The 24,060-nt window shown below is 47.5% G+C and overlaps 2 protein-coding genes across 3 annotated transcripts in view; one reads left to right on the top strand and one right to left on the bottom strand.

The window, feature by feature from the left end:
• The first annotated feature begins 1,026 nt into the window (after positions 1 to 1,026).
• Positions 1,027 to 12,760, top strand: gopc (golgi-associated PDZ and coiled-coil motif containing). 2 transcript variants are annotated; one of them, XM_076273382.1, is made up of 9 exons: positions 1,027 to 1,545; positions 4,224 to 4,388; positions 4,646 to 4,669; positions 6,174 to 6,349; positions 6,646 to 6,811; positions 7,082 to 7,177; positions 7,283 to 7,447; positions 8,357 to 8,534; positions 9,929 to 12,760. In XM_076273382.1, the coding sequence occupies exons 1-9, from the start codon at positions 1,288 to 1,290 to the stop codon at positions 10,048 to 10,050; spliced, it is 1,350 nt and encodes a 449-aa protein (XP_076129497.1). In that variant the 5' UTR covers positions 1,027 to 1,287; the 3' UTR covers positions 10,051 to 12,760. The 2 variants fall into 2 exon arrangements, with proteins under 2 accessions (XP_076129497.1, XP_076129498.1); XM_076273383.1 differs by lacking the exon at positions 4,646 to 4,669.
• A 3,011-nt stretch (positions 12,761 to 15,771) lies between these two features.
• dcbld1 (discoidin, CUB and LCCL domain containing 1) overlaps positions 15,772 to 24,060 on the bottom strand; it is a 27,579-nt gene continuing 19,290 nt past the window's right edge. Inside the window, exons 9-15 of the mRNA XM_076272421.1 lie at positions 22,144 to 22,259; positions 21,797 to 21,956; positions 21,229 to 21,372; positions 20,952 to 21,036; positions 20,033 to 20,082; positions 18,684 to 18,803; positions 15,772 to 16,985 (exon numbers count right to left, since the gene is read on the bottom strand). Of these exons, the coding sequence (XP_076128536.1) occupies positions 16,405 to 16,985; positions 18,684 to 18,803; positions 20,033 to 20,082; positions 20,952 to 21,036; positions 21,229 to 21,372; positions 21,797 to 21,956; positions 22,144 to 22,259 (1,256 nt within the window). The 3' untranslated portion in view covers positions 15,772 to 16,404. The remainder of the gene's footprint in view (positions 16,986 to 18,683; positions 18,804 to 20,032; positions 20,083 to 20,951; positions 21,037 to 21,228; positions 21,373 to 21,796; positions 21,957 to 22,143; positions 22,260 to 24,060) is intronic.

Genomic DNA, 24,060 nt, shown 5'->3' with positions numbered 1-24,060 from the left:
ATTAAAATTAGTTAATGTAGGCTAGAAAGTTGAATGGCTCCAGAACCCACACCAGTGGATTGTGTCTTAAAGGAGCCACACCACTTTTATGACACCAGCTGTTTTGTTGTCCTTTAGTTTTGTTGCTACTGGGCATGGCCAATTTTGAGTTCTGTCCAACATTAATGGTTTAGAAAAAAAGTCAGCACATTTTAATCATATTGCAATATTACCAATAACCGTGATCATTTTGGTCATGATTTTTCATCAAATGTTCATACTGTATCCATAGTGGCTGGCAAAAAAGTTGAGCGGCTGGTAGACTTTGGAATCCACCAGCCACCATCCCTGATACATACGTAGGCCTACTCATACACACATTCATATTTGTAAGTCTCAATCTGTCCATTTCTTTCCACAAAACTCTCCAGAATATTTAAGGGGTTATTTTAAAAAAATTGTGGGGCCCGGACCCCCCTAGAATTGCTGAGCTACTACCTTTTTCAGGTGGGCAGGGGGGCCCTATTCATGTCTGTGCCCAGGGGCGCAGTGGCTCATAATCCTTCCATGCCACGGGGTAGTGCAAGTGCAATCAATAAATTAATTGAAGAAACTTTTCCATTCTATTTTTGAAATAAATCACTAAACAATATAAAGCAACAGATTTTTTTCTCGTTGATAAGCAGTCTTTTCACATGTGCCTGTGTCATTTCCAGTAAGAACAGACGAATTGGTCAAATTCACTTAATAAAATCAAACCGCCAAATGGGCTTAGGAGTAGGCCTATAATGATCAAATCAACTGATCAACAGCAGATTTGGGGATTTGGGAAAATATATACTTTTAAATGAATCGCCACTATTACACTTTTTGTTGCATAATTTACAGTAGCCTAGGTTATGCATATAATCTGATCATTTCACTTTTGCTGCTTTTGAAGCAAATTTGCCTGATTTAATCCTAACTCCACAGTCGACTATTATTCCTTAAAGAGGGTGGCACAACCACAACTGTGTGGCAGACTGTAGCAGTCGATTTTGAAATAAATATCACTTCGGTTTTGGATTTCCTGGTCGGATGAGAGGTGTAAATAGGTGTCTACAAGAACCTCTGCGTCGATTACATTTAGTTGTGTTGTCACTATTAAGCAACGTCGGACGACTCGCAAAAATAAGATAATCTAAAGCCTAATATTAAAAACCAAGACGCTGTCTTTCTTCGTCAAGCGGACGAAGCTGCTAGCGTTTTTAGCCACATTAACGTTAGTTAGCTAAGTTAGCTAGTAAGCTAAGCTCGGTTACTCCTGAAATGTCTGCTTCGCCTGCTACGCAGTCATCGGCTTTGGCCGGTCCTGGTTCAGGGATGTCAATGTTTAGGTGGTTGGAGGTGCTCGAAAAAGAGTTTGATAAAGCATTTGTGGATATTGACTTACTGTTGGGAGAAATCGACCCCGATCAAGCAGATATTACGTACGAGGGCCGCCAGAAGATGACAAGTCTGAGCTCCTGTTTTGCTCAGCTATGCCATAAAGCACAAACAATTTTCCAACTTAATCACAAAGTTGAGGTTGGTGTAATTTGTAGTAACATTATGTTTAAAATTGTGGAGTGTTGGTTACTAATGTAACATTTCTCAACAATTGTGGTCGTAAGTAATGTTGCAATATGCGTCTTTCTTACCCATAAGTATTAGCATTACCAATAGTTTGCTGTCAGTAAATATTTAGTAAACATGTTTTTGTTTTGTTTTGTTTTTTGCACTAATTTACCATGGAAAAAGAGGGTTGATAATGTTAGAATAACTGATCCGGTTGCTGCGTAACTTCATAGCCCAGTTGATCAGGCTGTTCAAGTGGTGTGACCTGCCAGTGTAGAAATGCTTTACGTTATGTGAGCCCATAAACTCTAAGCTTAATTAGTTTAGATCAGAGTTTGTTTGTTTTTTACACGCTGAAATATATTAATATTATTGTGCTCAGTGGGATTGCCGTTTCATCTACTCAAGCAGTAAAATGTGTCATCTTTAAGGGCAATTAACCAGGACACCATGTTGGTTCGGGATTTGGTCAGTGAAGCATACTATCCCGGCATTTGGGAGCAATTTGTTTTGTATTTAGGGTAGATAACTTGGTTGAGTGAGGGGCCTAATGAGAATCGGCACTGATAGGTCTGGTGCTGGTAAGGCTGTGACCATTGGTATGTAGGCTGTAAAAGTGCTCTATGTGATGATCTGGTCATCTGAGACGGGAAGGATGCTGGGTCAGGACGTGGCATCACCACGCAATAGGTGGTGAATGAAAAAGAGAATTATTGTGCTACAGTATATAGTATAGTGTTGTTGTTTTGTTTCTGACAAAATAGCTGTGACGGCTAATTTAATTATTAGATTGTACGTTTCTCTATTCAAAGAACCAAGTAATGAAGGCAGTTAAGCATAGTTTTCAAAGCAGAGACTAGCTTTGATCAGCAGCAAAGGACAAACATGTAGAACAAGTCTGCTTGCCTGATGTTAATGATGTCTGATAGATGGGAAACAACTGCCACTGACTGTTTCCTGTGGAACTGGAAAACAGACACATACCATCTTATGTAGTTTAGTGGGACCTCTTCATCCAGGCTGACGAGTGCATTAATATGCAGTGTGGAGATAGCTAGAGATGGTTAGATGTTTACAAATGATTAAATTACTATTAGTTGAGCTAATGATCTAGAATCCTCCTAAAAGCTTTTGAAAATACTACTCAAATGTAAAATATGCAGGGACACCAAATCAGCTGCCCTTTAATCACCCCACCCACTCCATCGCCACTGTAGGTTTGGACAGTTGACACCTCAGCTGTTGCCCATGTCTGGTCTGCCAGAAGCGCATGGTGCACTAATCTGCTCTCCCTGTGGTGTTTAAAAAGGCCTTTTAAGAAGTACTTTATGTGAGTGTGGATGTTAACCTGAAATGTGCCATTATTTCTCCACTGTTAATCTGTTTAGCTCGCTGGGCCTGCCACTTCCAGGTACAAGGTTGATATAATGTCTCAGATTTAAAAAAAATAAAAATGAAATTGCTCATGGGCACAAACTCAACTGTAGAAGGGAAAACAATAAAAAGACACTTTCTGCCATCTGTATATGATGGATTTACTTGTAAGCAGTAGGGTAGATTTTAGTCCAGTGACAGAGTTAGATTTTAAGCCCAGGCAGACTGCAGTCAAAGCTAGACATTTCCTGAAGTCAGTAGGGCGCTGGTCATGGGAGCAATGATGGCCCATCTGACATCCTCCCAGTTCTGCACTGTAAGTGCTTCTAGGCCCTTCCCTTGCAAAACTGCTTCCTGTTTGAAGATATGCTGGCGGTTGCATTTCTAGAAGGCTAATCATGTAGATATTGAATAGAATTATGAATAGAGAAGTAGATATATACAGTAGGCTTTAATGCAAAAGAGGTGCCTCAAATGCAAGAGGTGCCTTTAATGCAAAAGAGGTGCCTCACCATTTTGTGTGGAATCCTCATGGAATGTCGCTCTCCTGGTTGAACAAGTGAATCTGACCTAGGCTATAGGCTGAAATGTTTGGTGCATGTTTGGTGGAAGACATTTTCCATTAAGAAAGGAGGGCAGTTACAAAGTCATGTACTGTAGGTCTGGTCTTATTTATGTAGAGATGTATCCCATTTGGAGTTGCTATGTTTGACAATATATTCTCATTTTAATCACACTTTCAAAAGATTTAGCAAATAATCTGAAAAACAGGCAGTTAGTGGTTCAGGTTTATGAGCTGCCCCAGATGTTCCTGTGTTTTTCATAGCAGCAACAGCTGTAGTCTGAGCTTCTGAAATATCCCCCATTAGATCACACTGTTGTTCCATGCCACCCTGCCTCAGCGAGCTTAGCCAAGCTTCCGGAGTAGGGCCTCATTAATAAGTCAGAGGCCTGTCAGAGAATGCAGCGCGAGCTCCCGCTCATCGTGTCACCCCAGCTTTCAAAGCGTTGTCCAAGGCCTGGGCATAGTGTAGTGCACGGAGCATTGTAACACAAACGCTTTTGGCACAAGGCAATGTTCAGCAGAGGATCTCAAATTCAGAGAACGCCTCTCCAAGAACAACAGCAAGTAGAGCAAGCTTCGATTGCGATATCCCTTTCCACTTCAGTGGTGTTTCAAATGCATATCATTAAAAAAAAAAAAGGAAAAAGTGTTCCCTTTGTGATCCTGTGATGTTGACCCCATGGCTGTGGTTGCGGTGTTGTCCCCACAGGCCCAGCTGGTGGACCTGAAGTCTGAGCTGGCAGACGTCCAGGGGGAGAAGTCGTTGGTGGAGAGGGAGGTGCATGACCAGCTGCTGCAGCTGCATGCCCTGCAGCTCCAGCTCAGCGCCAAGGCTGGCCAGGCCGTCGACTCGGACTCCATCAAGGACCGCATGGTGGGCACTGGTTTGGTTTCCTGTCCTCTCTTCCTTCACTTCTGGACTTAGCTACTCCTCAAACCCCCCTGTCCTGTACACTTTCTCAGTCTTTCTCGCCATTGATCTCATTAGTGGCTAGTGAAGCTAGATTCTAAATCCCACCCAAGTGTGGTAGAGTGCGGTCAGTGCTGTACGCACGGCAGGCTACTCCACATGTCCGAGCTGTGAATGTATCCCTGCCGTACTAACATCTCAACTCCTCTCTTGTTTTAAAGCCCGTCCCTGCGGTGGAGCAGATGGTAAGTGCAGCATGTGATGTGTCCCATGTGGTTGTGTTGTCCGTGTCCCATCGTCGCTGTCCACTGACCTCATCTGCCCCACGTCTTTGTCATCGTAAATGTCACAGTAACATAGCAATGAAGGTCTCAGCATGAAGGCGGACTTCATTCGGATGCTTAAAGGTTAGGTTGCAGACGCTGACCGCTGAGCGCCTGTAAATGACCGAGGGAAGGTGTAAATGCGCTGCAGAGATCAGCTGTTGGGCGCGGTTAGCACCAGGGCCCTGTTGGCACTCTGCTGCTACTACAGTGAGTGAAAGCATGCTGGGTTTGGAGTCCTGAGTGTCCATGTCTAGACGCAGTGGTCTGTTAGAGATACGTGTTCCATCAGTAGACTAAATCCTCAACGGCCTTCACACTCCAGGTCACTGTGGCATAAGTGCATGCATCTGAATTTAAAGCTCATTGGGGCAAATAACAATCAAACCACTTAACCGGTGACTGGTTTTTAACAACATTTGTGTTTACATTAACGTCTTTCACTTCAGACTCTTGAGAGGGTTTCTGATGACATTATTTTTTAACAAACCTAATTCAAATGCCACACTTACCTGATGTGTGTGTATATATGTGCGTGTGTGTCGTCGTCGTTGTTGTTGTGTATGTGTGTGTGTGACCTCTACAACTGCTTATGTTGTGTGGGAGAGAGATATTTTCTTCCTGTGTGCCAATGTGTGAGACTGCAGGGGAAGCTGCCCCCCCCTCCCCCACCATGGTAATCTCTGCTAGCATTAGCTCTGGCCATCATCCACCACCCTATGGTGGATTCCATTTGTCCTAGTAGGTTGTTTTTCCAGTTGCAAATGGAATACCCCCTGATGTTGTATTCCTACTTGTCAGACCCAAATTTAAACCTGAGTACCCCGAGTTTGAAATTCCAAGATGGGTGCACTTATGTGTCTAATTTAATTAGTGTCCAACCTCTATCTGTCGCTATGTTGTTACAACATTTTTTGTATAAAATACTGTGCAATACTTCGTTACAAACTAGTTTTGCTATATCTGGTAACAACTGCAAAACAGGAGCATTTTGTTCTTGCGGCTTAACAACTGGAAGGCATTCACCTCTTGTTTTTACTCAGATGTGACTTTATTCCCAGTTACCACTTACAAGACAAATGGAACGCAGCACTCGCCACCACCAGCCCCCCGGGCCATACAGGCCCTCCACCCCTCCCCCCTGGCTCTACAGGCTCTAGTCTACAGGCTCCACAGGCAGGGTCCCATCTCTCTGCACACATTAACCATTAACGCCTCCACTTCCCTGTGTGTGTGTGTGTGTGTGTGTGTGTGTGTGTGTGTGTGTGTGTGTGTGTGTGTGTGTGTGTGTGTGTGTGTGTGTGTGTGTGTGTGTGTGTGTGTGTGTGTGTGTGTGTGTGTGTGTGTGTGTGTGTGTGTGTGTGTGTGTGTGTGTGCGTGTGCGTGTGTGCGTGTGTGCATGCGCGTGCTGCTACACGCCTGACAGGAGAAGGAGCTGGAGGCCAACAAGAAGGAGAAGATGAAGGAGGCCAAGCTGGAGGCCGAGGTGAAGATGCACAAGAAGGAGAACGACTCCCTCCGCAGGCACATCGCGGTACTGCAGGCAGAGGTGTACGGGGCGCGCCTGGCTGCCAAGTACCTGGACAAGGAGCTGGCGGGGAGGTGAGCCAGAGTCAGGTGTCGGCCGAGACACCCTGCCAGCTAACCCTCACTCACTGCATCCAGTGTTGTCTGGAACATTCCCTTTGGCTTCTTTGCTAGACACATAGTAACGTATCCACTGCATCCAGTGTTGTCTGGAACATTCCCTTTGGCTTCTTTGCTAGACACATAGTAACGTATTCACTGCTGAGTGTTGGAAGGGGACATGCTGGTCTGGCTAGAGGGCGTGCTAGACAAGGTGATGTTGTTGTGGTATTCATGTGTCCTGCGTGTGCGTGTGTGTGGTGCGTGTGCAGAGTGCAGCAGATCCAGCTGCTAGGCCGCGACATGAAGGGGCCGGCGCACGACAAACTGTGGAACCAGCTGGAGGCTGAGATTCACCTGCACCGCCACAAGACGGTCATCCGGGCGTGCAGGGGCCGCAACGACTCAAAGAAGCCCTTAGCCTCTCCCGTGGGCCATGTAAGCTATGGAGGACTGACCACAACATGTTTTGTAGCTCGCATGGCCACATGTTTATGGCATCATGTTTATTTTAACATGTTTATTGCTAAGGTTGTTAGCTGGCACACACCAAACATTGACCAAAAGCAAACAACTTTGGATCTGTATTCTGTAATGAGGTGGCCTTCATGAAGATTCTGCTTGTAATGTGTTTCCAGGGAGAAAGACATATTCATTCATGAAGAGTACCTATGGTAAATGCTGATCTGGTGTGTCTGTGTGTTTCAGGACCCGGACTGCCTCAAGAAGACTCAAGGTGTGGGCCCCATTCGCAAAGTTGTCCTGACTAAAGAAGACCACGAGGGGCTCGGAATCTCCATCACGGTAAGAGCAGCCTCTCTCCTCTCTCCCTCGGACCCTCTCCGTCGGACCCTCTTCCTGGCGCGCTCCTTCTCTTCACGTGCCTGTGGCCTGTTGCTCTGTGTGCAGGGGGGCAAGGAGCACGGCGTGCCCATCCTGATCTCCGAGATCCACCCTGCCCAGCCGGCCGAGCGCTGCGGGGGGCTGCACGTGGGCGACGCCATCTTGGCCGTCAACAGCATCAACCTGAGAGACGCCAAACACAAGGAGGCCGTCACCATACTCTCACAGCAGGTCTGGCACACGCGCGCACACACACACGCACAAGCGCGCACACGCACACACACACACACACATTCACACACACATACACATATACACACACACACACACACACACACACACACACACATACACACACATACACACACACACATATATACACACATATACACACACACACACATTCACACACACACACACATTCACACACACATTCACACACACACATATACACACACACACACACATACACACATATACATACACACACACACACACACACACACACACACATATACACACATATACACACACACACACGTTCACACATATACACACATATACGCACACATACACACAGACACATATACACACACACACACACACACATATACCGGTACGCACACACACACACATATACACACATATACGCACACACACATACACACACAAACAGACTTCCATACATCCCAGCACATACAAAGACAGGCTTTCATTCTCATTTTTATTCATGGTCACAGAAAAAGATGCACACACCAGCAGCCGCACCTCAACAGACATAAATGCTCTGTACAACCCATTTGCACCTACGTCTGTGCTGCAGCCCATGCTACCCTGCTCTTAATGAACTTGAGCATCCAGGCAGACAGTGAGTAGAGAGAGAGGTCACAGCTCACTAATAGATTCTGAAGTAGGAATATGGTTGGGTGTCATCAAGGACACAGCAAGGCCAGTGCTGGGGCACTACTTAGAGAATGCAACTGGAGCGCCGCCACTGTTTTGTTGGAGCTCAAGGTAGTTTCTGAGTGAGGTCAAGTGTGCTGCAACAGAGAAAAGAAAAGGCAGTTTCAAGCTGCTTCATGAAGGGACTAACACTGGATGACCTAAGTGTGTTGTGTGTGTGTTGTGTTGTGTCTTAAGAGGGGAGAGATTGAGTTTGAGGTGGTGTACGTGGCCCCTGAGGTGGACTCTGATGATGAAAACGTGGAGTACGAGGACGAGAGCGGCCATCGCTACCGCCTATACCTGGACGAGCTGGAGGATGCCTCGGGCGGCAGCCGGAACAACGTCACTGCTGACGCCAACACCTCCCTACAAGGCATGTGGCACTGTGTCCGCCTGGCCAACACACCACACAGGCTTTACTCTACCTCTCCAGCCACTGCTGTAATGCCCCACATATAGCCCAGGGCTAGGGCCTTACGCATGACACTGAAAGATTTGGGTCGCATTTAGACAGAGCTAAGTCTCATGACCGTTGTCTGATAATTCTTCATGCTTAGTCTATGTTGTTCATGCATAGCACTAATGGCCTTCAGAGACATAACGGTAACACTTTACTTGACGGGTGAGTTCTTAACACATGGCCTAGAAATCTAGACGCACCCTAGTGGCAGCAAATTACATTTGCTGCCAGGTCTAGTCTAGCAACTCTCCGTTGGCTTGTGAGCGCGAAAAATTAAACTTCTATCAGGCCAATCAAATCGTGTATAGAGTCATTAGGCGGGCTTAACATAATGATTGATGGCAGAGTTGGAACGGTTTGGCTTGAATTCCCTGCTACTTGAAAACAAATAAGATAATATTGCTGTTGGCGAACAGTGTGACACGAGTTAAGCTTTTATTAAGTTGGCAAAAGTTTGAACTAGCCAACTAGCTCCGCTGGTGAGAAACGCATGGGACTCATAGCGCTGTCCTATTGCGTGCAGAGGGAATTTGAAAGACAACTGATTATCCCGCCCCTCGGACTCAGCACTGCGAGCGGTGAGTGCCCAGACCCTACATTTTAATGTGGGTCTGGCTCATCGGCTACATAACACATTCATAGCAGCTGTCATAAACTGCACATAAAGCATTCATGACTGTTTCATGAGACATGACACAACATTCATACCAAACCTTTCATGAATGTGGAAGACAGAACGACAAAAATGCATTGCTTTGCGATTGTTGGACTTTTATTTAGACAAGTTGTCATCGTTTTGTCTTCCACATTCATGAAAGGTTTGGTATGAATGTTGAGTCATGTCTCATGAAACAGTCATGAATGCTTTATGTGCAGTTTATGACAGCTGCTATGAATGTGTTAGGAACTCACCCATCAAGTAAAGTGTTACCGACATAATTAAGGGCAGCTAGCCATTATTCTGCCAATATAGCTGCTTCTGTGTGAACTGCAAGCTAGTAACCATGCTTTCATTTACTTGCCATTGTTAACAAGGGAATTGAAACAACTGCTGTTTGCTACCTGATGGTTACCTTTATTTTAGTTTTTTAGGAAAAAAGTTCGCACACTCCTTGGTATTCTTTTGTTGAGTTTATTAATGAGAAAATAAACTCAACAAAAGAATACCAAGGATTGTGCGAACTTTTTTCCTAAAAAACTTGACTCTTTTTGTTCAGCACCTGGCATGTGCACAAAGTCTCCTTGGAAGTGTACCTTTATTTTAGTAACATTTAGTAACATAGTACTCTCCTCTTGTGCTCACGCAGCCGCCCTGGAGAAGATGTCGGTGAGCGACGGAGCTGAGAACGGAGACACGGGCATCTCGAGTGAGACCCCGTCTGAGGAGACGCCCTCCAAAGCAGCCGAGTCCTCCGAGAGCTCCTCATAAGCCCAGGACAGGAGCTGGGAGAGGGGAGGACCCAGAGGAGGAGTGGGGTTGGGTTGGGTGGGGTGGGAGTAAGGGGGGCTCTGATTGGTGGGATGGGACAACGGGCGAGTGGCTGGAGACTTTGTACATGTGTGATATAGCCAGTGTTTTTGTCACTATCTGAAAAGTGGCTGCATCAAAGTTCACTGGATGGAAGAGACCTATTTATGGGGTGGTGGGGAGGGACAGGGAGGAGAGGGGTCTGGAGCGGTCAGTGGGAGCCAGGTCGGGGTCACCAAAACTGAAGAGCGCTAGCAGAACTCTGTGAAAATACTCTCTGAACACTTGGATCTCCAATCTTTTTCCCCGTAGTTAGTCCCTTTTTCTTTGAAGAGAGGGAAAATTAGTGCAAGATTTCCATACCGAGAAGATGGTCAAGAGAAGAACTATGAACTTGTCTCAAAAGACGTTATAGGACATATACTCTTGATGTCTATTTTTTTCTGTATAATCCAATGTGTGGTTACTGATGCCTTTGGCCTGATCTGTTGCGGCACTAACTGTCAGTGCTATGAATGAAAAAGTAGGAACTCTGCATTTAACAGTTTATACACCTACTAACATGTCCCCATCCATGTAGACTGCACCCAGTTCCTGATAATCAGTTTGTAGATATTGTCTGTAGTTCACACACTGATTTATATGATTAAGTACAGAAGGTGGTGAATTCCAGTCCTACACTAGTCTAAACCTCATATTCTGTCCTTTGAATTCTAAGCCAATGAAGCGTGTTAAATGATCCCTCACTGTTAGGTAAACATAAACAAGCTTGTGAAGCCGGTGAGAGCAGTAGTGTCGGAGTGTGACTCTGTGTTCCCTTTTCTTTTCTCTCTCTGTTTCCTTTCCTTGCTGTCTAGTTTCTTCACACACATACAGTACAGGATATATTAGGATATTATTAGATGGCAGACTCGTCTAACAGGGGGCAAAGCGAAAATCAAATGAGCAGTATTGAATGTTGATATTTATGACACTGCACAGTCTTAAGTAGAAGAGGATTTTAAGTGTGTGGGAGTGCCATGGGATCTGCTGTATTTGTGGTTTGTAGATCTAAAAGTCTGGAAACCTAATGTTTTAGAGATTATATGTCGATGAGCTTGTGTTGTGCAGGGAAGGATCTGGGTCTGTCCCAGACTGACTAGCTTGTGAAATGGGACAGTGCCCCGTCAGACCAAACTGTAGTCCACACCTCTCTGGAGCCCAGCTCGGGGAATCAGTTGAGGCCATCTTGACTGGGATAGCACTCAGAGACCCAGTGGCAGCCGTGCTGCAATAATGCAGAGGGTCAGACTTTCCACGTTGTATTTTCTGCGATAACGTTTTATTGCATTTGAGTCCAAACAAGAGCGCCGTGCTGACTAGCGAGCTGTTAGCTGCTGCATGCAGAAACATTTTTGCTCAGACTGAAAAGTGTAAGCTTTCACAGGCACGGACTAAGCCGAGGGGAGAATAAGTCATGTAAAATTGATTATGATTCCTGTGAAGGAGGCCGAGCAGGACACCCTTCTAATGAAATATTCAGTGAGGGACGACACAACGCTCCCTGCAACACGTTGATTTGACTCCCAAGCCTGATGTGTAAAGTGCAATATGTTTTATTTTTATTTCCCCTCCATGAAGGAGCGTTCTTAGGCGGTTTCCCTTTCTTTGTGCGGCTGTTTCTGTTTTTGGCTGCCAGCTTTAACAGGGCCAGCTTTGTTTTGTTGGTGACATTGGTGGAGTCCACTGCCTGGCTGCTATGTCATGCTATCATAGCCGAGTTGGTTTTGTCAGAGAAGTTCTTTTCCAGGAGCCCAAAGATGACTTTTTAGACTATATTGTTTGCATTGCGCCCTAATTATTGCCTTTAGAGTACAGAGACCCAGGGCCGATCATGCAGTTTGGATTGTTGGTTCTGAGAAAAGTGTATGTGTAAACATGCAACAGGGGTCAAGGTGAATGGGAATAGCAATAACAAATCAGAAAGAGAAAATAAAGCCTGTACGTATGCAATCAGGTATTTACAGATAGCAGTGTCTTGACCTGGAAGACAGAGAAAACCCCAAACCTATAAACTACCATTTGTTGCTTGCCAGCGTGCAGCGTGTTCTTCTGACTCTCCCTACTTTGTTGCGTTTCTGTTCTCCACTTTTGACATGTTACTGAGTGAAGAGAAAGAGAGAGTGGGGGGTGGTTTTGACAATCTGCAGTCTAAGGCCTCACTGACGTGAATCATCAGTCTGGCTAAAGGGGGGGGGGGGGGTTGTTCTGGGTGTGCTGCATGAAGATGAGGAGGGTCTCTAGGGCACCAGGATCATGCCCGTGCCCATAGGGGTGTGCACTGTGTTCGGCACAATTCTGATGCTGCCGTGGTGACCAATTTGGGAATGATGTCCATGTCTACAGCCTGTTGAAAGTAGGCCTGGCCTGAAAGAACAAAGGTTCTGATTTTTGTATTGTTTTTAATCTTCCTGTATTTGTTTTATTTGATTTCATTTTGTATGGGTTTGTGTTTCTGCTCTGTTATCCTTTCTGATTACCTGTTTCTTAATGTCATAAAGAGATGTATTTCTGGAAACTTGGATGAATTTGGTATAAATGTCTTATATATGTAGTTAATGTATAACATAAAGCATTTGAATAAATTTAAATTTGCCCAGCAGAGGGGTTTGTGCGCTAAATGGAAAAATCAGTTTTGTATCCTGTGATGCTTTTTTTCTGACGCATGTACACTATGAGTCTTAGTTTTCAATAGTAATGGTACAGAGTACAGTACTCCTTGTATCTTTCTATTCTATTTGAGGTATTTTGTTGTATATACAGTACCCTCCAGAATTATTGGCACCTTGGGTAAAGTTGACTAAAAACAGGTATAAAAAATAATCTTCTGATGATTCATTGTTTGTACTCTCACAATGAAAACAATGAGCAATGTGTTTTTGTTAAAAATATTAATTTCTTTATGAGATTTTCCTTTTTCTCAAAATAAATTTGCTTCCCTTCAAGGTTGGATTTTTCCTATTTTTTTCATTGTGAGATTACAATAAATCACCAACAGATTATTTTTTATACCTGTTTTTAGTCAACTTTACCCAAGGTGCCAATAATTTTGGAGGGCACTATATGTTAATTGTTCAGACTTCAGATGTGGTGGGGAACACAACTGCATGGGTGTCAGAGTGGTGTTTGGTGACATACTCCTTTACTACAAGTATACCCACTTCTCACTTCTCAGCAAACAAGTACAAATCATGTACTGCTGTCATATACTGCTCTTTCTCTCTTGAAATACCCTACTTCCATGTCAGTTTTTTCTGCCTTTTCCTTGGTTTGTAGTGTGAGATTTAATATATTTATCATATAGAAATATTACACATTGTTCAAGACAACTGGATGCAAACATTTTCCCTTCCTACCCAAAACATCTGGGGGCGGGGGCGTATGAACCCTGGGCTTTATGACACCCCTGACCTAAAGAGTTGCACACAAGGCATCACCCACCAGGGGGCAGTCCATGACTGAAGAATCAGAGATTGCTCCACTCAAAAGAACCCCTTTCAGCCATCTAACTGGATCTTCTCTCATCTAGTGTGACACTCCTGCAGCGTCCTTTTTGTACAGTTCTACTTTCCCAACTTGGCATACAATCAGAATGCTAGATGAAGATCATATAGGTGCTATAGTAGAAAGCTGTCGTAATCGGCCTACAGACTAGTGCAGTGACTGAGGTCAGGGAGCAGCATGAGGAGACATGTTTGGAATTTCCCAGGAGCACTGGGCTGCTCGGCACGGGCCAGTTCTTTCATGTGGCGTCTGAGGTGGGCTGATGCTAGCGCTGGGGTGCGAGCTCAACGCAGCACAGCGCTCCACACAGAGAGAGGGAGACAGAGAGAGAGAGAGAGAGAGAGGGGGGGAGAGAGAGCTACATGGAGGGGCTGCCCCACACCCCGGCGTCAATGGCCCAGACAAGGAAGCACCGCTACCTGCCAACCAGCCAGGGATCTACCACAGCATGCTAATCACAGCTATCACACTCACCTGCTAAGGGCCTGTCTTGCCTGGGGGGGTGGGGATGGAGTGGGGGTTGCACCAGGTAGGTCTGAGGATGTGTGTATGAGAAGAAGAGAGGGCTGGAAGTACATTTCTTGTCTACTTGAGTCAAGCTGCATGTGTTCTTTCCGATTGCACCTCTTTACACTGATTTTAAGGTGTGCCGTCCCATGCCAAGAGTCTGGAGCTCCCCTTGAGTTGGGGTCTTAGGAGTTTTATGTGTGTGTGTGTGTGTGTGTGTGTGTGTGTGCGCAGTTGTGTTCGAAAGAAATATTCACTGGGTAAGGTAACGGCAGGGCTGTTGAGACATACCTACCACCCCCAACCCCCCCCTGTTCAGAGTGCTCCGTGTGTGTGTGTCGGAGTGAGTGGGAATCAGCTGCTGCTTCACCACTGACACCAAACTGCCACATTCCTGCCCTCACAGGCCTGGCTTGGTCAGTGTTTTTTTTTTTTTGGGGGGGGGTCATGTGACTTCCTCCTCTCACTGTGGTGGGACTGTTGGGATCTCCAGTCTGTCGCTGTGTAACAAGACAACGAGCTCGACGACCACCGTCCACACATCCAATTACACAGCAGCTCACGGAGACGGGAGAGGGAGGGGAGGGGGAAGGGAGCAGAGCCAAGTGAGTGTGTGTGTGTGTGTGTGTGTGTGTGTGTGTGTGTGTGTGTGTGTGTGTGTGTGTGTGGCTGTAGTGCAGCTGAGACACTCATTTTCACATCGTCAAAGTGACCTTGGCTGGGGGTCAACTGCTGGTGCTTTTATTCACAGCTCGGCTTACACTCAAGAATAACCTGCAGTGTGCCAAGAGCAGAGCACTGCCCGCACCAGCCAGAGGACAGAAAGAAAGAAAGAACGAACACTCTACATGGAAGTAGTTGACTCTTTTATGACCCTCATCACATTTCTCCCAGCATTTCACAGAAATTAAGCCATAAAGCCATCCCAAAGCCTGTTCTTCACACACACACACGTTCACCTCGGTCTTCTTACTCAACCCAGACACACACACAAAAGCAGCTTCACCAGGTTGACAGGTGTGTAAAAACATAACAGGACAGCATTTCTTTTTTGAGATCAAACTCCTTGTGAAGAGCCATTCATCATGGCTTAGTTCAATTCTCACATTACAAGTAAAGCACAGACTGAATAAATCAGAAGAACAAACTGGGTTAAGTATGTGTGTGTGTGTGTGTGTGTGGTCTAGCTGACCCATTGTAGGCACATTTCCTTTGACACACACACACACAAATACAGACACACTCAGTCATTGCGTGCAGCTCTGGAACTGCCTAATGATGCCTGACAAAACTGGCATTGGGGCAGAGGAGTGATGATCCTACACACACAAACACACTTTTGTCAGAGCGACCTCAGTGTGTGTGTCTGCACAAGGGGAGGGACGCTCATAAGTCTTCCTCAAAACAAGAGCACTGGCTACATGTGCGCGCTCTGTTAAGAGACCGCAGCACCACATAAATCTGCCCCCAGCAAAGCTCGCTCAGGACTCACAAATCAACCAGCTCACAAAGCGACACACACACACACACACACACACACACACACACACACACACACACACACACACACACACACACACACACACACACACACACACACACACACACACACACACACACACACACACACACACACACACACACACACACACACACACACACACACACACACACACACACACACACACACACACACACACACACACACACACACACACCTTCTGACCTAGGGTACAGCCCTCCAGCCTTGCTCCAGAGTGATGCAGATATTTTTACACCCGTAGATCAGGGTGATGACTGGTCACATTCTTAACAGGCTGGGAGAAAAACAAAAATACAACAGCCACAAACAGACACAAAGTCACAGTTTCTCTTGAGAAGAAGGGAACGCTTTTGGACATCTTAGTGTATGATCACAACAAATATTAAGACAATTTCCTCTGCTCCTGAAAGTAAGCATTAAATAAATGTCACCATGCCCCATACAGAGATATAAAACATTCAAAAAACATTTGAGACGTTCAACCTTTAGTCTGAAGGAATAAAACTTATATACAGAATTTCAGATGTCATGACAGATTTGAAAAACCTGCAAGGCATCCAAGAGGCCAGTCCTTAGAGCCCCAAGATGGGGCAAGAACATATTCAAACTATCAGAGCACCTCACCCCAAAAACAACAATGTCAACAACAGAAAAATGGTAAATAACTTAGTAGGAGGGCTTTGCTGAGGTCAGTGTGAAAGCAGTCCACAGGGAGGTCACAGTTAGGTTCCGCTCTGCGCGGGGGGGTCCGAGCTGCCTTCGGGGTCGGGCCGGTGCGGGGAGGGCGGCCCCAGTCGGACACAGTCCCGTGGGGTGGAGTAGCACTCCAGCACTGAGGCCTTGGCCTGTGGCCTCTGGTAGTTCGAGATGGCCGCCGCACAAAGCGCCGCGGGCCGCCGGACTTTGGGGCTGTCGTAGACCCCCTCCGAGTGGTTGGGCCGGTCCACTTTGGCCTGGGGGGTCTGGTAGCCCCCCACGTGAGCTGCCCCGCCCTTGTTGCGGCACACCCCGTTCTCCGTGGCCTTGAAGGACGGGGTCTTGCTGAGGACCGCCCCCGGCACGCTGTAGCTGGGGTCGGGCACAAAGGCCTCCTTGCGGAAGGCGTGTCTCTCGATGATTGGCGTGGCGTACTCCGGCTCCTGATTGGTCAGGGGGAGGGCGTACTGGTTGGCGGTCTTCAGGAAGTCGTAGTGCGAGGGCCCGTCACTGCCGTCCTCTTTGGCGTCTGTGTCCATGGGCCTGAAGGTGGAGCCTTTCCTGCTGACGGTGCCCGTGCCGATCATCAGGGGCTGCTGATACTCCGCTGCAGGGGCAGAATGGGCGGAACAGAGAGCTCAAGACACCAGTCAAAAGACGCAAACTTCCTCCCCATATTTATAAACTATTGGTTTCCTACACTTATGTTCTTAGCCAGCAGAAGACAAGGGAAATCATTAAAAGATGAGGTTTTACCTCAGATTATTTGTTTAGTTTTAGTTGTTTAGTCTGTGGTCCTGATCTCTAATGGCATTTCAGAGATCAGGCGTGTTAGGAAGTACAGTTTGTAACTAATGTGGGAGTCCTGTAATAGAGGGCATCAATCACAGACAACTGTGCTGCCTTCGGGGCCAGCTGATCAGACGAAGGGTGGAGGCGTTTGGAATGGTGGAGGCCGAGTCTGCAGCCTGAAGCCATTGCAGTCTACTGCCTCTCCACCATCAAACAACCCTGGAGAGCCCTTCATCTAGGCAGCATCAGACGCACCACAGCTCACAAACAGTCTAGGGCTCTAATTTACTGGCACAGTGTCTGATTGGCATCACTTGCTACTTGAAAAGGCAAAGAGCCCAGATCTACTATGACTACTACTGTCCAGTTAACCAACATGCAAAACCACCCACTACAGAGAACAGACCAACGTTTTTGCATGACTTTCATGGGTGACTCATTCTGAAACAAAATGTTACGTATTCATTTGCAATGAGTGGACTGAACATTCTCATGTCATGATTATCAATGATTTTGTCCAGACAGGTGAGAATGGTCCTGTGATTAATATGGCAGATTGCTACTTACAGGGTTTCGGTGGCTATCTCAGCTTTTTATAAATACCAGATGGGCTGTACAGCTTCGTGATCAGGCATATATCTTGTACAATGCGCTTGTTTTGATAATCTAACATTCTAGGTTCCATAAGAAGAATGAGCCACATACTGAACATCGGGTTTAAGATGCGTAGGAATGTTGTGGTCATCAAGCACACTAAACAAGATAGGAGCGACCAATGGAGTCGAGGTTTTAATGTGATATGACAACATTTTGCATGCGTCAGACACAATGAAAGGCTAGCAGCGCACATATTCAGGATAATAATATGCTGAGACTATTTTTTTTATTTCATAACAAGCAGAGATTCATCTGAAGTTGTGACATGGAGGTGTCAAGGCCATGGACTAGGCTGGGCAAGATGGAACACTGTGTCCTGTGAGGGTGACTGAGCCATTCATCTTTCACACACACTCAAGTAGCTTCCTCCTTTCTGTGAGTAATGGTGTGACTCCACTGCTTGCTCATAGTCATGCTAACTAGCTTGCTTATAGTCATGCTAACATAGTCTTGCTGATCCTAGCACTTACCACCTGTCTTGAACTGACACTCACTGATGCACTTATTCTTACTGTACTCTACCGTTTTTAAATTGTCCTAAAATTGTTGAGAGAATTGCTTTGAAACTTAAACTGTTCACCATGTTGTTAGTCGCTTTGGTCAAAAATGCGTCAGCCAAATGTAATGTAATGTAATGTAATGTAATGTAATGTAACTATACTGCTGTGATGGGATCGATGGCTTTAAAATAGCATCCGCCAACAGATGTATTTTTAACAGAGAGAGTATCTAGTCCAAGCCCATTCTGTTCTGATCTGGCCAATGGAAGAAAGAGCTGAAGCTGGCTGGCAGCCACAGATGGGCAGAAGACGGTTGAGTGCCGGGTGAGTCTGGACCGGGTCTGGGCCAGGCTTACCTGCCATAGCGCTGGTGACCAGGTCCAGCTTCTGGATGGGGTCCTTCTCCGAGCTGTAGCTGATGGTGAACTCGGTGGACTGGTGCCGTGCAAACGGCTGCTTGATCTGCTTCCAGCAGCCTGCGCAAAGCACACACAGACACACCAGGAGGGTGAACCAGAGCCGGCACACACACACACACACACACACCAGGAGGGTGAACCAGAGCCGGCACACACACACACACACACACACACACACACACACACCAGGAGGGTGAACCAGAGCCGGCTAACTCATGACTAGCGCTTCGCCTCCCTCCCAGCTCTGACTGAGGCAGGCACACACACACACACACACACACACACACACACACACACACACACACACACACACACACACACACACACACACACACACAGGTACTGTGATACCAGGAAAAACATTAAACAGAACATTAATACACACTAACAACATACATTGTTTAACATTAATACAGTTTTCATTGACAACAGTTGTAACAGAAAGCCATTTAAGACTGAAATAGAATCTACAACCGATTTCAAAACAATGTTGCAATCATGACAGCTCTCTCTCTCTCTCTCTCTCTCTCTCTCTCTCTCTGTGTTGTGTGTGTGTGTGTGTGCGCGCGTGTCCTGACAGAGACTGTTGGAAAAGGCCTGATGTGCTTGCTGAAGCGTGTCTGTCTCAGAGACAAGTCTCTGCCTGAACGCCTCAGTCTCTCCTCAGCATGTTCTCACAGATCAATCAGCCCCACCACTGGCACTCACGACAACACACAGAGGAGGAGGAGGAGGAGGAGGAGCAGGAGCAGGAGCAGGAGGAGGAGGAGCAGGAGGAGGAGGAGGAGGAGCAGGAGGAGGAGGAGGAGCAGGAGGAGGAGGAGCAGCAGGAGGAGGAGGAGCAGAAGGAGGAGGAGGAACAGGAGGAGGAGGAGCAGGAGGAGGTGGAGGAGGAGCAGCAGGAGGAGGAGGAGCAGGAGGAGGAGGAGGAGCAGGAGGAGGAGGAGGAGGAGCAGGAGGAGGTGGAGGAGGAGGAGCAGCAGGAGGAGGAGGAGCAGGAGGAGGAGGAGCAGGTGGAGGAGGAGGAGGAGGAGGTGGAGGAGGAGCAGGAGGAGGTGGAGGAGGAAGAGGAGGTGGAGGTGGCGGTAATGGTAATGTATTTCCAGCCAGAAACACAATCTTCACATAGAATATCAACACACGCACAGCACACACTAGCAAAGCTGTGGCATGTCTTTATGTAATTCTAGCTATTTTCCAAACCAAATAACCAACAGCCAACAATGCCATGCACTGTAATTGTGAATATCACTGGGTCAAACACTAACATGGTACTTGTTACCCACCTGTGTGTTGTGCTTCAGAGGATCCATAGCCACTCTCCTTGCTCTTCCTCCTGTGAGTGAGAGAGGCAGAACAGAGTGAGTGGAGCTAAAAGCCCAGACTCAGGGCCCTGTGGGGACTTCACCAGGGCCATTGTTCCTCCATACAACCCCCCTCCTCACCTCCCCTCCCCTCCCCATGCCACCCACTCCTTCTCTCTCTTTTACTCACTTTTCTCCTCTATTGGGCCATTCATGCTGCTGCTGGAACATCCCCTGCTAATAACCTATGACCCTCCAGATCTTTCACAAATGAGCATGGATGGGCACAAACGCATATATTTACACGCACACACACACACACACACACACACACACACACACGGGTGGATACACACACACACACACACACACACACACACACACACCCTGCAGCTACCATTGGTAGACACCAGTGTGAGCTGGGATTTGGAGCGACTCCTTATCTGCAACCAGCACACGGACAAGAAAAATCAGGCAGCCATACATGATGAGTTTCCCTCTTTACCTCCTCTTCCTCCCCACCATTCCAATGCCCACTCTTTTTTCTACACTCTCCCTCTCTCTCTCCCTCTCTCTCTCCCTCTCTCTCTTCTATCTCCGTCTCCCACCTCACCCCTCACCCCACCCTAAATCCCTCCTCTGGGCTGCTCTTCCTCCACCTGCAGGGTGATGTGTTTGCTGGGCCTGATAAGAGCCGTGCTCAGACAGGCAGGAAATGAGCGCAGATAACCCTCGGCCGAGCCCCACGAGGCCAGCCCTGGATCAGCCCGCCTGTCACTCACGGGCTGGGTGGGGGCGGGCGCTCACACATGACTGCCCTGGGTTCAACGCCAGGTTCAGCGTTCCATGTGCCGGTTAGTGTCAGCTCAAGGCAGAAGCGAGAGAACGGAGAGAAGCTTACTTGTGCAGGGCCTTGTACACACAGACACACACCGGCAGCATCAGGACCAGCACGGCTACCGCCACGATGATGATCACCAACCGCACTAAAGACCGGACGGAGGGAGAAGGAGAGGAACGGGAAGGAGAGAGAGAGAGAGAGAGTGATAGAGGAGTGGTAGAAGGAGAAGAAAAAGAAGACGGAGGAGAGGAAAGAAGGAGAGGCCGTGTCAGATGTGGCTCGTTCATCAAATATGGTGGCCGGTGCAGTTAGTGTGGAGTGCAGGTTTGGACCGTACCAAGGTCGATCAGAGGAGAGGTGTCGATGGGCTGATGTTCAGTGTTGCGGTCTTCTTCCCCTGCAGGTTTGGGTTTGGTGTCCAGCGTCTCCAGGGTGACCTGAGAGGATGAGTTCACTGTGTTCTCCGACACGATGAGCGTCACTGTAAATACACCAAGAATCCGGAACCTCCCATGAAGCACTGTGTTCAATACATGAAGGCCACATTTATCATCAGACATCATCATGTCTGGATTACGCTTAAAGCCAAGTCTTGGACTAAAAAGAACACGTAAATGGAGATTTCCAATAAGAAAGGTTTTTAGTCTCGGACTAGACTAAATCCAAGTACAGGAAACCAGCCCATAATGTTATCACTACTATATAGATAATTATAACTAAACACAGCATCCTATACATATTATTACAAATGAACCATAATACTACAATTCAAATACTACTCTACTAGTCTACTGTATGTCAATGTGAGTATGACATGTGATAGTGTGTGTGTGTGTGTGAGTGTGTGTGTGAGTGTGTGTGTGAGTGTGTGTGTGAGTGTGTGTGTGAGTGTGTTGGGTTCTGACCAGCAGGAGGGCTCTTCACATATGGGCACCCCAGCAGCTCCACCCTCATGGCCACGCGCTGGTTCCAGGCCTGGGGCAGCAGGCGCAGGTGGCGTGCCACGAGGGACGGCTGGAGGGTGCTCCGCGTCTGCTGGTGGCTGTCCACGTTCCCCTCCAACACCTGATGGCAGAGAGACGAGTCAGCTCAGGTCAATGGCTCCGGTTTAGAAGGTGCGCAAGCACTGACCAACTGCAACTGTCTATATTTGCCCATCAAATCCCCTGACCAGATTCAATATGGTTCACTGTATTGCCACATGTCGGTTTCCATAGCTGCGGTGTCCATGGAGACATCCACAGTGACTCACCATGGGCTCAGAGCTGCTGTTCTGAGTGTACGCCTTCCAGCGGTTCCTCTCCCTGTACTCCACCTTGTAGCTTCTCACATAGTGGTCGGCGGAGGGGGAACCGGCCGTTAGGATTCCTGCAGAACGGGAAAGTGTGAGTCCCCCCCCCTTAGCATCTTCCACACCACACACCACACGCTCACGCCTGGCTTCCTCCTGTTCTACCTGCTCAGCACTTCTCACATAGCGCTGCGCTACGCTACCCTGCACTGCGGCGCCTTTCCCTCCTTCCCTCTGGCTCCCAACTCCAAACAATGTGCGCTTGGGAGTGCACTGAGGCGCTGGGTCTGCGAGCGCTCGGTTGGGAACGCCGCTGAGCGGGCTGAGAGTCTGCTAGTGTCGCGCCGCGGTGACGAACCCCGTCATTATCCCCCAAACCTCTCATATGGAGATATGATAATGCCAGAGAGGCGGCCTGCTCAGGGCTGTAGGCTTACCAGTGGGGCCAGTCTTCTCACACACACACACACACACACACACACACACACACACACACACACACACACACACACACACACACACACACACACACACACACACACACACACACACACACACACACAGGCTTTCAGCAACAACCAGCTAAGTGGACTCACCATGGATTTAAAGGGAAACTCCATGGGTGAGAACAATGGCTGTCCACCACATGCATCGCAATTGCTATTGCTACAGTGCTAAGTGCTCCCATCTTGTACAAACGCTCATTCTACCATGGCCTGATACAACACAAACAACAGACAGACTCAAGTCATCAGGTCATTAAGGGCTACACAAACTTCCAGTCCGTTAAAAGCAAATGATTTATTGTCATTTTCTCATGTTCACTTAGAATGACTTATACAATGAGTAGATGGTGTGTGTATGTGTGTGTGTGTGTGTGTGTGTGTGTGTCTGAGTCATTGTAGAGTGTGACCCTTTGCCCATGAAGAGATGCATTCTTCATCTTGTTTGAGCCTCCTCCTGTTACACAACCCATCGTCCCGTGACAACAGGCCTCTATTTTTCACCATCGCTGCATTCCAGAGCTTTTCCACAGCGCGTTTCCAACAACGGCAGCCAGTCGCAGAGGCTGAGGTCGCCCGGCGCATCCTGAACAGGCAAGGATGTAGCCCACGCTCCCGGACAACGCACAGGCCACTAAAAATAAACCCCCGCGTCCGGCCTGCGTTTAAATTTAAAACACACGCCTTGTCTTGTTCCCAGAAGACACACAGAGGGTCTCTGTATACTTTTTTGAACCAATACTAGGAGCTGTCCGAGGGCTCCAGATATAGTGGTGGTGCGGTGGGGGGGGGACTCATGTGGTACGGGGTTTGTGAATTAAAAACCCTCCAGAGATGGTCATGAGAAAGCCCCTTTGTGAGGATAATTACCCCCTTTAACACCCCTCTGGATCCCGGCCTGCACTCATCCCCCCTCCCCATCCAATCAGAGTGTGTGTGTGTGTGTGTGTAGGGATTGGGGGCTAGCAGTACATTCAACTTTAATGAAATCACTATCCCAACTGAACGTGTCTGCCTGGAGAAAAAGCCATATGCAAACTGCATGTGCACCCAGCGGTGCAGACAGCCACACACTGAGCTGCAGCCCCTCTCCTCTCCTCTCCTCTCCTGCCTGGGCCTGCCAGCGTGTCTGCTTAATTACCTCTGACTGGGAGCTGGCAGCCCGAGTGGGAAGGGAGCACTACAGCACACACACACACACACACACACACACACACACACACACACACACACACACACACACACACACACACACACACACACACACACACACACACACACACACACACACACACAGCGCACGCACACACACACACACACACACACACACACACACACAGCACACAGCACAGCCGCCGGCACCGCCAATCCCACA

This window comes from Alosa pseudoharengus, unplaced genomic scaffold, assembly GCF_046254945.1.
Source record: "Alosa pseudoharengus isolate Yale_2024_CS ecotype anadromous, Long Island Sound unplaced genomic scaffold, YU_APseudo_1.1 YU_APseudo_1.1_scf_7, whole genome shotgun sequence".
NCBI classification, from domain to species: Eukaryota; Metazoa; Chordata; class Actinopteri; order Clupeiformes; family Clupeidae; genus Alosa; species Alosa pseudoharengus.
Note: the sequence above shows the minus strand (reverse complement) of the source record. Positions and strands in the feature narration are given on the sequence as shown.